Here is an 11,829-nt window from a genome sequence, read left to right as displayed (position 1 = left end):
CTGATATTCTGGTGTCTGTGAAGCAAAATTGTTAGGTTTGAACTTGACAGTTTGAAGATCTTTTGTGTATTGCAATCTGGTAAGAATGGTCTTTCACAAGGTTGGACTGCCAGCTGCTGAGCAAGCACTTCAATGGATTTATTTCAGTCCCTCAAGGTAGTCATCATTAAGTACTGTTCATGACAAGCAGACAGCTTTTTGGATTTTCTGTCTTCAACTTTACCAGTTTCTTCACATTTCTTTGACACTTCTAGCCATTTCACATGAAATCAATTACCCTTTGTACAACAGAAGAAATACTTATTTCTACATTATGTAGTGTTATGAAGCAAATGAACACTTACTACCTACATAAATAGCTGTAAACAATTTTAGCAGTTAGCCAAAGACTTTTTAAACACACTGGATATATTACTGGGTAGATTTTTTTTATTTAAACCACCAACCAGACATACAGTATTGGACTGTATGTTTGAAACCACTACTCTAGTCCCAGGGTCTCTAACTACAAAACGATGAATGACATTCACATACATTCACCTGTATGCATATGTCCAGTCACACACTAATGAACAGAAAACACAATTGAAGATGTACATAGACACTCTCATGGGCCATTGAGCTCCACAGAGCCAGACAAGACACACTACCTGAAAATGAGAGCTGGAATTCTTGGAACCAAGAAGGACTTCCTCTTTGAAAGTCAGTTCATCAATCTATAAGAGGAAGGAGTGGGATGAATGCTGAACTGAACAATGGCCATTCATACAGTCTGAAAGGAGCTCAGGCCCTGGATCTACAAGTCTGAAGTTAACAGCAAGGCTCCCCCCTGCCCACCCCCACCCTCACTCAACGTCCTCTGAGGATGGCTGGGATTAGGGTGGGGTTATCAACATTGGTTGGTCTAATGACACGTTTTACTATGATAATTCAGCATATGGAGGTTGGACTGTTCAGTCTACTGGGATCCCTGCTGGCTGCTGACAACAGGTAGAACTGGAGTGTTCCGGTTGTGACCACGTGTGGCTGTGAGAGAGGGGCTCAGTCTATCTGTCCACTCTGGGATTAGGCAGCTGCCGGAGAGGGGGCCAACAGCTCTGTGTGTGTGTGTGTGTGTGTGAGGGCTAATTAGCAAGGCTTGTGACAGAGAAAGTTTGAGGGCTCCAGAAGAACCCAGACAGAGGTCTTCACACAAGAGAGGCGGGAGGGGGAACTGCAGGCTTTATGCACTTTCATTTTGAAATTCTTGAGTGGAGTATTTTCCCAGTGCTTGCATCTCTCTCCATGGAGCGTGGTTTAACTTGACTGAGTGTGTGCGTCTGAGCTGAACTGTGTGCAGGAAAACTGATATTGAGGAAGATGAACCAAGCTTGGGATTTTTCATTCAATAACATGATGTCATACCTGTCTCTAAGTGACTACAGTTCCGGCCTCAAAGACTGTGAGTGACTATTGCGACACACACACACACACACTGAGACATACACATAGATCATGTTTGGAGATATCTAGACTTGAGTATGTACCTGTATTGCGTTTTTTTCTCATCTTTTATTTGACAGCATTTGTGTAAATTAATTTATCCATTTACAATTCACATTTTATACATAGTCCCCTTAGTTCAGGGAATCATAAACGTATGGAAATAGGTTTGACAAGTATTTCAGTTCAGATGTGGTCAGATCAATTGTACAGGCTTACGAGAGTTTGTAATGTTTTGATTCTAGGATTAACATTTGCCTTTGGAATCTGCTCTTGATGTCTGTCAATATGAAGATGAAAGAGTTATCAATGAAAGTCAAGGAAACCATTTTAAAGCTGAAAGAATCAGAATGAAATAAGCCAAAACATAGCTAAAACCTTAGGCTTAACACAAGAAACAACTTGGAACATCATTAAAAAGAAGGAAATCACTGCTCAACAATCCCAGACAGTCTGGTAGGACAGGGAAGATCTCTACTTGGAATTAATTACAAAAAAAAGTTCAACAGATCAGGAGTACCCTACAGGAGTATTGTAACATGGCCAGTTACAGCACCTGAAAGAGCCTGTAGAATTCTGGGGGAAAAAGGACTGTGAATAGATGTGACAATGGTTAACATGTACCAAGGTAATGGCCATCAGAAAGTGTGAGGAAAAAGATTGGAAGCATTTCACCTGATCTGTGAAATATGGTATGGCTTGAGTATGTATGGCTGCCACTGGAACTCTCTTAATTGAGCATTGCTAACGGCATCAGAAGAATTAATCCTAAAGTCTGCAAAAACATCTTCCCAGTTACCCCAAATACGAATAAAACTGAAGTCTTTCATTTGCTGAAGATGAGATTTTAGAAACAACTGAAGATTTCTGCACTACACGGGTGACAGAGAATCACCAGAGAATCGGTCCAGACAATTATTGCATACAAAGAATATGTGACCAAAAACGAAGCAGAAGTGCTTAATTTATTTTAATGTGTCCCAAAACTATTGGTGTCCTGAAATTGGGAAACTATATGTAAAAGGTGTTTGTGAAACCAATATAGTAACTGTTTGCTTGTCATTCCAAACTTTTGAAGGCAAACTGGTGTTTCTATTACTCAAATGTCTTGAAAACAGAAAGTCATGTGATTGTATGATTCAACAGAGAGGGCGGAGCTGTTGAGTCATTTCAGTTTCAACAGAAAGCTCCACCCTCTTCATTGAGTCAACCAATCACATGACTTTCTGCTTTCAAGACCTTTGAGTTATAGAAACTCCAATTTGCCTTCAAAAGTTTGGAATGACAAGCAAACAATTACTATATCTGCTTTCAGGGCACATTTGGCTCCAAGGTGTGTTTGAGTAAGGAAACCCCCCAACTCCCTTTTGTACAACTGAGCCAAAGTACTTACTGTATATAATTACAAATCTTAATTGAATTGCAACTTTTTATCACAATGAGACAAGTCTGGGAAGCAAAGCAGAGTTGAAAAGTCAGTTTATGCTTATAGAACAGTTTGTGTGTGTCTCCTCAGTGAACATTGTGGCCATGTTGCATAACATTTGGGAGCAGAAACAGGTGAAACAGGTGAAGAGGTACGAAAGCCAATCGGAGAACTCAGTAAATGGCCCTGTCAGCCATTCAGAGGGCTTGTTACTGTATGAGTCAGCCCCTTCACCAGGACCCCCTTATATCTGCTACGTCACACTGCCTGGAGGAAGCTGCTTTGGAAACTATAAGGTGACTGACATAATTAATAGCTGTGCCTAATTATGTACCTTCATTAAAAAAAGAAATACAATGTTATCCTATTAACTGTTTTTATTTCAGCTGTCCTCTTTGACTTGATTTTATATTCTCAGATGTAGCGGGTGGATTGTAGTGTGGGGTTGGTGGTAAGGGGTAGAGGAGAGATGGGAGTCAGGGGGTTCTTCTAATAAGCCCACTGACAGCAGCCCTCTGAGATGGTGTTACCCAGACACCACTGTGTTCTGTCGTCAGTCTGAGTGAGAAAGCCCCTGCCAGGAGCCTCATTACTGCACAGCCTCTACAGAGAGCTCCATTATCTATACCCCTGTCTGATCGCTGGGCATCTCACTCACTCACACTCACACACACACACTCTCACACACACTGCATTTATGGTTATATTTATCAGGAATCCCATGATGCTTTTCAAAGGGCTCATTGTGGCACACACAAAGCCACCCGAGTCCCAACTTCCCTCTGGTTCAGAGCTGCCTGTGATGTCATAATCTGATTGCACATTTTTATTGCTAATCCAATGATTTGCTCTAATAAATTTGATGAAGAAACCCATGAAAAACCCATGAAAAGAACCAAAGTGGAGGCATTTCCTATGTGCCCTTTATTTTATTTTATTTAAGTCACCTGTTTTCTGTCCGCTCCCTGCTCTGACCTCCTTGTCTCTCTGTAGGTGTGTGAGAACCAGGCTGAGGCGAGGAGGGATGCAGCACGTGTTGCTCTGATGAACACACTAGTAAACGAGCTGCCATCTAGACAAATCACTCCTCTGTTCATCACACACAGCCTGCAGGAAGCTGCCTCAGAAAGCACTGTGAGATTAACACAGGACACACTCTAGCACAGGACTAACTCTAACACAGGACTAGCGGTTGTACAGAACTAACTCTATTACAGAACAAACGATATACTAGACAAACTAACACAGTGCTAAAAACTAACTGTAGTACATGACTAACTCAAGTACAGTACTAACAATAGTACAGGACTAACTCTAACACAAGACAAACTCTACAATCAATATATTTTTTTAGAATGATTAGAACCTCCAGCAGCATGATAAGGACTTGGATACGATAGGTTATGTTGATCGACTGACAAACATATGTGTCAGTGTTCAGAGATGTGTTGTGTTCAGGTCTTTGTGGAGGATGCCTGTGATCCCAGCACCAGTATAGGAGCCTATTGTGTCATGCTCCAGTCATATACAGGCAGAACCATGCTGGAGTTCCAGGTAAGGACAGGTTTATGCTTAGGTCATTTAACAAATCTATGTTACAGGTTTAGTAACTCAAATCTTGATAACATTAATCCATATTTTATGCACCTACAACATAGTCTTTTTTTCCAATATATATTCTTTGGACCACCTGATCAAAGCACTAGTTTAATCGCACTATTTCCATCGGTTTCTGATAATTACCCATTATGGTTTATAACACTTCCTTTTTGGACCCACTGGTAATCATGTTTGAATATCTTAAAGAACAATGTTGCCTTAATGTGATTTCTCAATCAGAGCTTCTCATATAACTTCTCATATAAATTCTACACAGAAATAGACAAATATTTGAAATATCTATGATACAAATTCTTAACACGTTCAAATTCATACTTGTCATGTTTCATTCATGACTGTTTATTGTTACTCAGGTCCGATTTAGTTATTTACTCTCTCTCTCTCTACAGGAGGTTATGACAGTGTTTCAGTTGTTACACTGGAACGGAACACTAAAGGTTCTAAGGGACAGACAGTGCTCCCGCCAGGTGAGTCTTTATCCTTGATATTTAAGCATTAGTCCCTGGATACAGCCCTTACCCGTGGTATTTCGACAATATACCACAAACCTCAGAGGTGCCTCAGAACTCTTATAAACAAGTGAATTGAACAGTATAAAGTACATTTTTGTACCTGTGGTATAATATCTGATATCTGTCTGGCTATCAGCAAATCAACATTCAGGGCTCAAACCAAATGATTATATATGACCAAATCCTTCTCCAAGGGTGGCCAATCATACTTTGATGAGTTGAATCAAGTGTGTTTGATTCTATTGCTTGATTCTACCAAGTAAAAGGAAATACTCACAGTGATTTTAGCGGTACAACAGGTCAGCACCTCAGAAGTAAAGGAAATAATCACAGTTGTCATAGAGTTACGACAGGTCAATACCTCAGAAGTAAAGGAAATAATCACAGTGATTTTAGCAGTACAACAGGTCAGCACCTCAGAAGTAAAGGAAATAATCACAGCGGTTCTTGAGGTACAATCATTTTGAGTCATTTGCTCACACAAAAGAGTGCTACATCCGACCACCCAGTGATTTGTTCCTATCTTTTCTCTACAGAGTGTGATTGATTACTACTCTCAGCGAGGGCTGGACGCAAGCATGCGCAGCAGCATGGCTCTGGATTGGCTAGGCCAGGAGTGGCAGACTCCAAAGCGGCTGAGGAGAGAGCTACGAGCAGCACAGAGGGACCTGGACAAAGCTAGACGTCATGGAAATGAACTCCGCTTTTACAAGGAGAAAACAGAGATCCTTAGTCTGGCTCTGAGTCACACCATCACACAGCAACTATACACAGATACACATGGTCCAAACAGAGATTCACCCCAACCACAACTACACAAACCGCCTGAATCACACATACATTATAACCCTTAAATGATCAAGGTAGAGCAACTGATCCACGCATGAAACCCTGAACCACCATAGATAGATCCATAGATACATACAAATGTATGTACATACCTACAGACATATTCAGTAGCCTAATACCCAACATAGAATCTGAATATTGTGGTAGAGTGTAACTCAACCAGAATACCTGTGGGTGAAATCTTAGAGACAAGTGGCATCACATAAGAAATACTGAGCAGGCGATTAGGTTAAAGGTCATGCAAAAAATACACACCTCTAGGCTGCCTTTAACAGTATACATACAAATAACTATTCACTTATACTGCTGTCAAATTCAAGACACATCGTGTGGCCGAGCTTATTGCTACGTGTTCTCAATGATTTCTTTAAAGAAATGTGAAATGCAATCTAACTGTTTGTGTACATTTGTAAATAAATAATGAGCTTTTACTGTCTGTCTGCTATTCCGTTGTGCTTTAACTAAAAGTCTGATTATCTAAAATAACGTGATATAATGCTACATTGTAACTAACAATGTAAACTAAACTTAAAGAAGAACACTGTAAACTCAAACCTTTTGTTTAGTGCACATAAACTTTTGCAGTCTGGATTCCAATAGGATCTACTGCTCTTTCAGAAAAACATTTCTCCACCACTTTCCTGTCCAATAACGCAAACATTTACGGAAAACGTATACATAAAAGGTTCTACCAGTTGACATGTAGACACAAACAAGGCGCAAGCCGAAATCACTGTACCCGGTGTAACACGATTTCAAAAGCAACCAACTTTAGAGAACCTAAATTGCACACTCTGCTTTTTACTTTATGCATACGACATTTCACTGCATTTCACTGTTTACCTTAATGTGCATCCCATTTCGATTTAGAAATACGTAGATAAGGATAAAAGTCGTTGTTTAGATGACAATTGTCATAGTTGGCCTACTGCCATAATATCGAATTATTGGCGTGCACGTAAACATGTTCAGTAAAATAGGGAGAATACCATAAAACCCTAAATAAATTGATGCGCAATATTAACTTAGTCCCGTTTTACTTTCCGTAGGAAAGGGTGGAATCGTCATGTGACCAAATATTGCGATAGCAATTTCTTCCTGGAACAAAACAAAACAAATGACAGCTCATATGTTTGCCTGCTGTCAGTACTTTTGCGTTGATCAAATATTATTTGAATAAGGTAAGTTATCACAATTGTGAACATTTTCAAGTGGCGTATCCAATTTTTTACAATTTACAACTGATAATTACAGCTAGAAACACTAGACTGCTGCTAAAATGATATAGCTAGCTGCTGCCTTGTTTGCTCACTCCTCGACAGGGCTAGCGTTAACTATCGAACATGTTAGCTTATTTTGCTCCGAAGATCGTTGCTAGATGGCAGAGCATGGTTTGGAATAAAATATAAACTGACAGTTACAGGTTAACTAGGGTAGACTATATGTAATGTTAGCCAATATAACCGACGACTGTCATTACATTACATTCTTTCTATTCACTTATTTGCTAGTGCTGTGTGAGGAGAGAATATAATCATTTCTGACACCACCCCTGTACCAGTTAACGGTAACTGTCGAAATTGGAGACTGGTCTTAAAAAAACGCCTATTTGATCCTTTGTTCGTTTAAAGTTATCACACATAGCCCCTTGAATTATTGTCAATACAAGGTCATGAAGTACAGTATGAATACCGTGCTAACTTTAGTAATCATGAATACAGCGTTATCATTGACAGCTACAACCCAGCAGGCTCATGTGAGATTAGAAATGATGTCCCAGAGACTGTGAGCTGACTGAGCTATGTTGTTTTCCTGTGAAACAGACTGTGGCGTGAGGAGTAAGGATATGCCAGGACCAGATTAGAGATGGAGGCTGTGAGACCAAAGAAGTCCAAGACCAACAGAGGGTCTCAGGTATTTAGTCCACTCATGTTTAGGTTCTGTGTAGCATGGTAACAGCATGCCCCTTGGAACGCCAGGGTTGTGGGTTTGATACCCTCATGGGGCAACATGAAAAAGTGTGCTCTCACTACTGTAAATTGCTTTGGATAAATGAAGGCTAGTCAGCCTACTGTTTGATTATTTAAGGATGGTGAAAGCATGTGATAGTATGTGTTACATAACCCAACAAGCCTTTTGGGGGCCCTAAGCAGAATTAGATTTGGGGCCCCTTCCCCAAGCAGTCGGGGGGCTCCCTAGTGATCGAGACGCCCCCTTTCAATGACCACTTATATTGCTTATTCCTAGAACAAGCCCTGGTGTTAACAGTCAGACCCCTATTGTTTGCTACCCCACAACAGGACAGGAAACAGAGGCAGAGTAGAGAAGTGAAGAGGGCCACTGCTCTCTCTGCCAGCTGTGATGAGGAAGCTGGTGCCGCCGCCCCACCCAGCGCTGAGTTCACTGACATCCCCCTCAGTCTGCCTGGCTTCCAGGGGACAGAGCAACAACAGGGCTTGGCGGAGGCCACAGACACCTTAACAGAGACACAAGTGTCAACACCGACATTACCACAGACATCGGAGGAATCAATACCAGCATCACAGACTCTATCATTATCCACATTATCACAGACATTACAGACGTTGTCATCAACATCACCACAGACAATTGCCCAGCCATGTGAGACAGAGCCAGGGAACAGGGATGAGGGCAGAGGTGAGGGCCAAGGGGCTGAGCTCAGTGCCGCACCACAAAGCACTGCCCTGGGGATTAAGACTCAGAACCAAACCCTGATCCAGCCCTGCATATCCACCCTGCTAGAGAACCCCTTGGCCCCCAGTGCCCCTGCCTTATACCCCTCCCTGACCACACTGGATGACAGCTCTCTGACGCAGCTGCATGAGGAGGCTCTGTGGGCCGATGGGACGAAGGCCCCTGCCGTGCTGCCTATAGGGGAGCAAGAGTGTCCTCCCAGTCTGGAGCCTGTGGTGGAAGTGGCTCCGTCTGAGGGCTCAAGGACCAGACTGTATCCTGAACTGCCTCAGTCCAGCCCAGAACTGCAGGTAACCGCACTCACCTTGTGATTCAAGATATCTATTACACCAGATAATGCTTCATAGAAAATAAGTATAATGCTGTTTCTGTTACACTTGTGTTTTCCTGCAGGCATTCTCCATGGAACAGCTGAGTGTGTGGGAGCCTGGTGGGGGCGTGTGTGTTTGGCTGGAGGGGGTAGAAGTGTGTGCGGCCCGATTTGTTGCTTTAGCCCGGCAAGAAGGTCACGAGCTGACGGAGCTTCTGCAGAACTACTGGCGCTGCCGCAGGCAGCTGTCCCACGCGCACACACAGCTCCACACACACACCTCTGACTGTAACACCACACAGAACCGCCTCTGGAGCTTCAGAGATGAACAGCTCACACTACAGGTGCCTGGGGTTAAACACATCAAATTACAATACCTGAGTGTACAGTCAGTGGATTTATTAGGTACACCACCCCATCTGGGAAAATTGATCCTACAGAGAGTCACATGTCCACAGATTTCTGAAGCAAGTGGACTGGCATCAAGGCATGCATTTAGTGTTTGAATGTTACAATGGACAAAACAGGTGACGTAAGCGACTTTGAGGGTGACGATAAGAAAGGCCGGTGGAGAATGTTAAGAATTGTTCCAGCTTACAGGAAAGGAACGTGTCAATGCAAGAGTGGTGTGGGCTTCATGACTCAGGGTTACTGAGGATCACCACACCGGGTTCTAATACGATCGGCTAATACAGAGAAAAAACTGGGTCTTTTGGGCAAGCAAACACCCACACTAGACTGCGGAGGAGTGGAAAAGCATTACCTTGTCTGACAAATCCCTGTGGCGTGCACAGTCCCCTTAATCTAATGACAAACCTTGGGTTAACAGTATGAATGAACCACCATTTGGAGCAGCTGCGTGATGCCAGCACATCCCGGTGAAACGCTGTCACCTTGTAGAATCAGTGGGCCCGAAGAATTCAGGCTTAATGGGGCCAAGGTGGTCCGAACAGAAATAGATGGGTGTACCTAAAAAACTGCCCACTAGACTGAAGAGTAGACTTTTGTTGTTTCTTTGGTCTCTATTTTCGCCTGTCTGGACCCTTCCTCCCTTTTTTCACTCTCTCTTTTGCTTGGTGTCTCCCCCCTTCCTCCCCCCACTCAGGGTGTGTGTGGCGACCAGTCTAAGGTGTGTGGCTACCATCGCTTCCAGCAGGCTGATTTCAATGAGGCTGTCCTGGCGGAGCTGCGGAAGCTGTTTGACGCCCGCACTGAACTCCTCCACCAGAAGGTGGCGCTGCATGCATACACAGCCCTGTTGTCACGACTTCAAGTGGAGTCCTACCTCCACTGCCTGCTCCACGGTGAGACAACACACACGCACGCGTACATGCATGTATTTATATATGTGGGCACGAGTGGGATGTAGTTTCATATATAACCTGTTTTAGACATGATGGTTAATGTGATCCTTTGTAAAATTAGGAAGGTTCAAATGTGTGTATTGTAGATACGTGTGGTAACCGGAGTCAGCCCAGCTCCCTTCTCCCACTGAAGGAGTGCATCAGTGTTCTGTTCAGCTTCACACGGAGAGTCCTGGACGACACACAGTTCCAAACAGACATCCATCTATGGCTGCAGAGACTGGTACATGCAGGCGCGCACACACACACACACACACAGTGTCTGTAAACTTCATTGGTATCCCTGACCCCCAGCCTGATCCATGTGTTGTCCCAGTTGAACCATAATGTTGTGTGTGTTGTGTGTAGGTGGCAGTTTTACTGCGTGAGGGCGGGTCAGGAGAAAACCTGTACCTGTTAAACCATCTGCTTTGCTGTCCAGCAGGAGTGGCCAAGTGGGTGGCACCGTTCTTCCAGGTGAAACACCCCTGAACATGTTTACATTCCTGTTGGGGTTTCCTGGAATGTTGGCCCAGTTAATGAATGGAGACTCACTCTACACTATTTCTGGAGACCTCCGAGCAGGTCTTTGCCATTATAAGAAGTTATTAGTTGAACCGGTTGAATTGGTGTTTTTCAGATCCAAGTCCTGGGAAACCCCTCAGGTGTACAGCAGTTCATGCAGGCCCTCGCCATCCTCATGTCTCCAATCAGGTAACCCAAACATTGACCTCTCACCTTTCATCCCTCACGCTTACTATGTGATTGTTATGTTCAATCCATACATCTCAGGTTCACTCTGTGTTTCTCTCTGATCCTTGACCTTTGATCCTTAGGCACCGTGCTGAGTTTTTGAGCCACATGAAGCCCTGTGAGAGTCAAAGTGCTACAGCCTCTGGTCCTGATTCTGGCAACTGGACCCTAGTGGATGAAGGTGGAGAGGAGGTAATCGTTTGTCTGTGAGGGAGTGGGCTATAAGTGTGTGTGTGTGTGTGAGAGGTATGTCAGAGAAGTGGACACCAGGGAGCATTGTAAGGTTGCTGATATGTGTTTCAGGACGAGGACCCAGACAGCAGCTGGTTACTACTGTGTGAAGAGGACCTGATCTCCATTCTTTCCCAGTTTCCCTTTCAACAGCTCTTCACACACATGCTAGGGATGAGCAAGCCAGGTGTGTGTGTGCTCCATGCAGTTGTATTTAATGTAATAAATCTGCTGTTCCAGTGCCTTGTCTGCCGTGTCTTCAGATGTTTGTGTGATTTTGGTATGGTTGTGGCTGTTCTACCGTTGTAATAGATGCTGTTTGTCCAGGTGTGTATGAGCCCAGGGCCTGCTCCAGTCAGAAGATGATGTGTGTGTTTGCCTTTGCCTCTTCTCTGATTGAGCTGCTGGCAGTTGGTCTGCACACCTACAACAGAGCTCGCTATCGCCAGCTTGTCAAACGCATTGGACACACTATACGGTAATACACACACCCTATGGTAATACACACACCCTATGGTAATACACACACCCTATGGTAATACACACACCCTACGTTAATACTTACTACACACAGCATACGTTACTACA

General features: G+C 43.5%; 2 protein-coding genes across 7 annotated transcripts in view; both read left to right on the top strand.

The window, feature by feature from the left end:
- Positions 1-543: 543 nt before the first annotated feature.
- On the top strand, positions 544-6,315 carry lix1 (limb and CNS expressed 1). Of its 2 annotated transcripts, none has more exons than XM_020052302.2 (6): positions 544-1,441; positions 2,999-3,204; positions 3,902-3,964; positions 4,367-4,462; positions 4,918-4,995; positions 5,577-6,315. In XM_020052302.2, exons 1-6 carry the CDS (start codon positions 1,360-1,362, stop codon positions 5,892-5,894), a joined length of 843 nt encoding a protein of 280 aa, XP_019907861.2. In that variant the 5' UTR covers positions 544-1,359; the 3' UTR covers positions 5,895-6,315. The 2 variants fall into 2 exon arrangements, with proteins under 2 accessions (XP_019907861.2, XP_010864064.2); XM_010865762.3 differs by having other exon boundaries at positions 3,902-4,042.
- A 623-nt stretch (positions 6,316-6,938) lies between these two features.
- The window catches only part of epg5 (ectopic P-granules autophagy protein 5 homolog (C. elegans)), a 30,408-nt gene continuing 25,517 nt past the window's right edge, over positions 6,939-11,829 (top strand). For 3 of the 5 annotated variants that reach the window (XM_034296434.1, XM_034296433.1, XM_034296432.1), the window contains exons 1-11: positions 6,939-7,070; positions 7,713-7,803; positions 8,190-8,894; positions 8,998-9,258; positions 10,020-10,218; positions 10,365-10,501; positions 10,627-10,734; positions 10,898-10,971; positions 11,094-11,202; positions 11,314-11,428; positions 11,554-11,719. In XM_034296434.1, coding sequence (XP_034152325.1) covers positions 7,756-7,803; positions 8,190-8,894; positions 8,998-9,258; positions 10,020-10,218; positions 10,365-10,501; positions 10,627-10,734; positions 10,898-10,971; positions 11,094-11,202; positions 11,314-11,428; positions 11,554-11,719 — 1,922 coding nt within the window. In that variant the 5' untranslated portion in view covers positions 6,939-7,070; positions 7,713-7,755. The remainder of the gene's footprint in view (positions 7,071-7,712; positions 7,804-8,189; positions 8,895-8,997; positions 9,259-10,019; positions 10,219-10,364; positions 10,502-10,626; positions 10,735-10,897; positions 10,972-11,093; positions 11,203-11,313; positions 11,429-11,553; positions 11,720-11,829) is intronic. The other 2 variants (XM_013136821.4, XM_029124592.2) reach the window with 1 other exon arrangement.

This window comes from Esox lucius, chromosome 13, assembly GCF_011004845.1.
Source record: "Esox lucius isolate fEsoLuc1 chromosome 13, fEsoLuc1.pri, whole genome shotgun sequence".
Taxonomy (NCBI): Eukaryota; Metazoa; Chordata; class Actinopteri; order Esociformes; family Esocidae; genus Esox; species Esox lucius.
The sequence above is the reverse complement of the archived record's forward strand: the minus strand, read 5'-3'. Positions and strand labels throughout refer to the sequence as shown.

What these genes read in the sequence shown, in the direction of transcription:
- lix1 (XM_010865762.3), top strand. Translation starts at nt 1,360, where the DNA reads ATGAACCAAGCTTGGGATTTTTCATTCAATAACATGATGTCATACCTG. An exon ending in CAGTTCCGGCCTCAAAGACT is followed by an intron (nt 1,442 to 2,998) that starts GTGAGTGACTAT and finishes GTGTCTCCTCAG; the next exon opens with TGAACATTGTGGCCATGTTG. An exon ending in AAGCTGCCTCAGAAAGCACT is followed by an intron (nt 4,043 to 4,366) that starts GTGAGATTAACA and finishes TGTTGTGTTCAG; the next exon opens with GTCTTTGTGGAGGATGCCTG.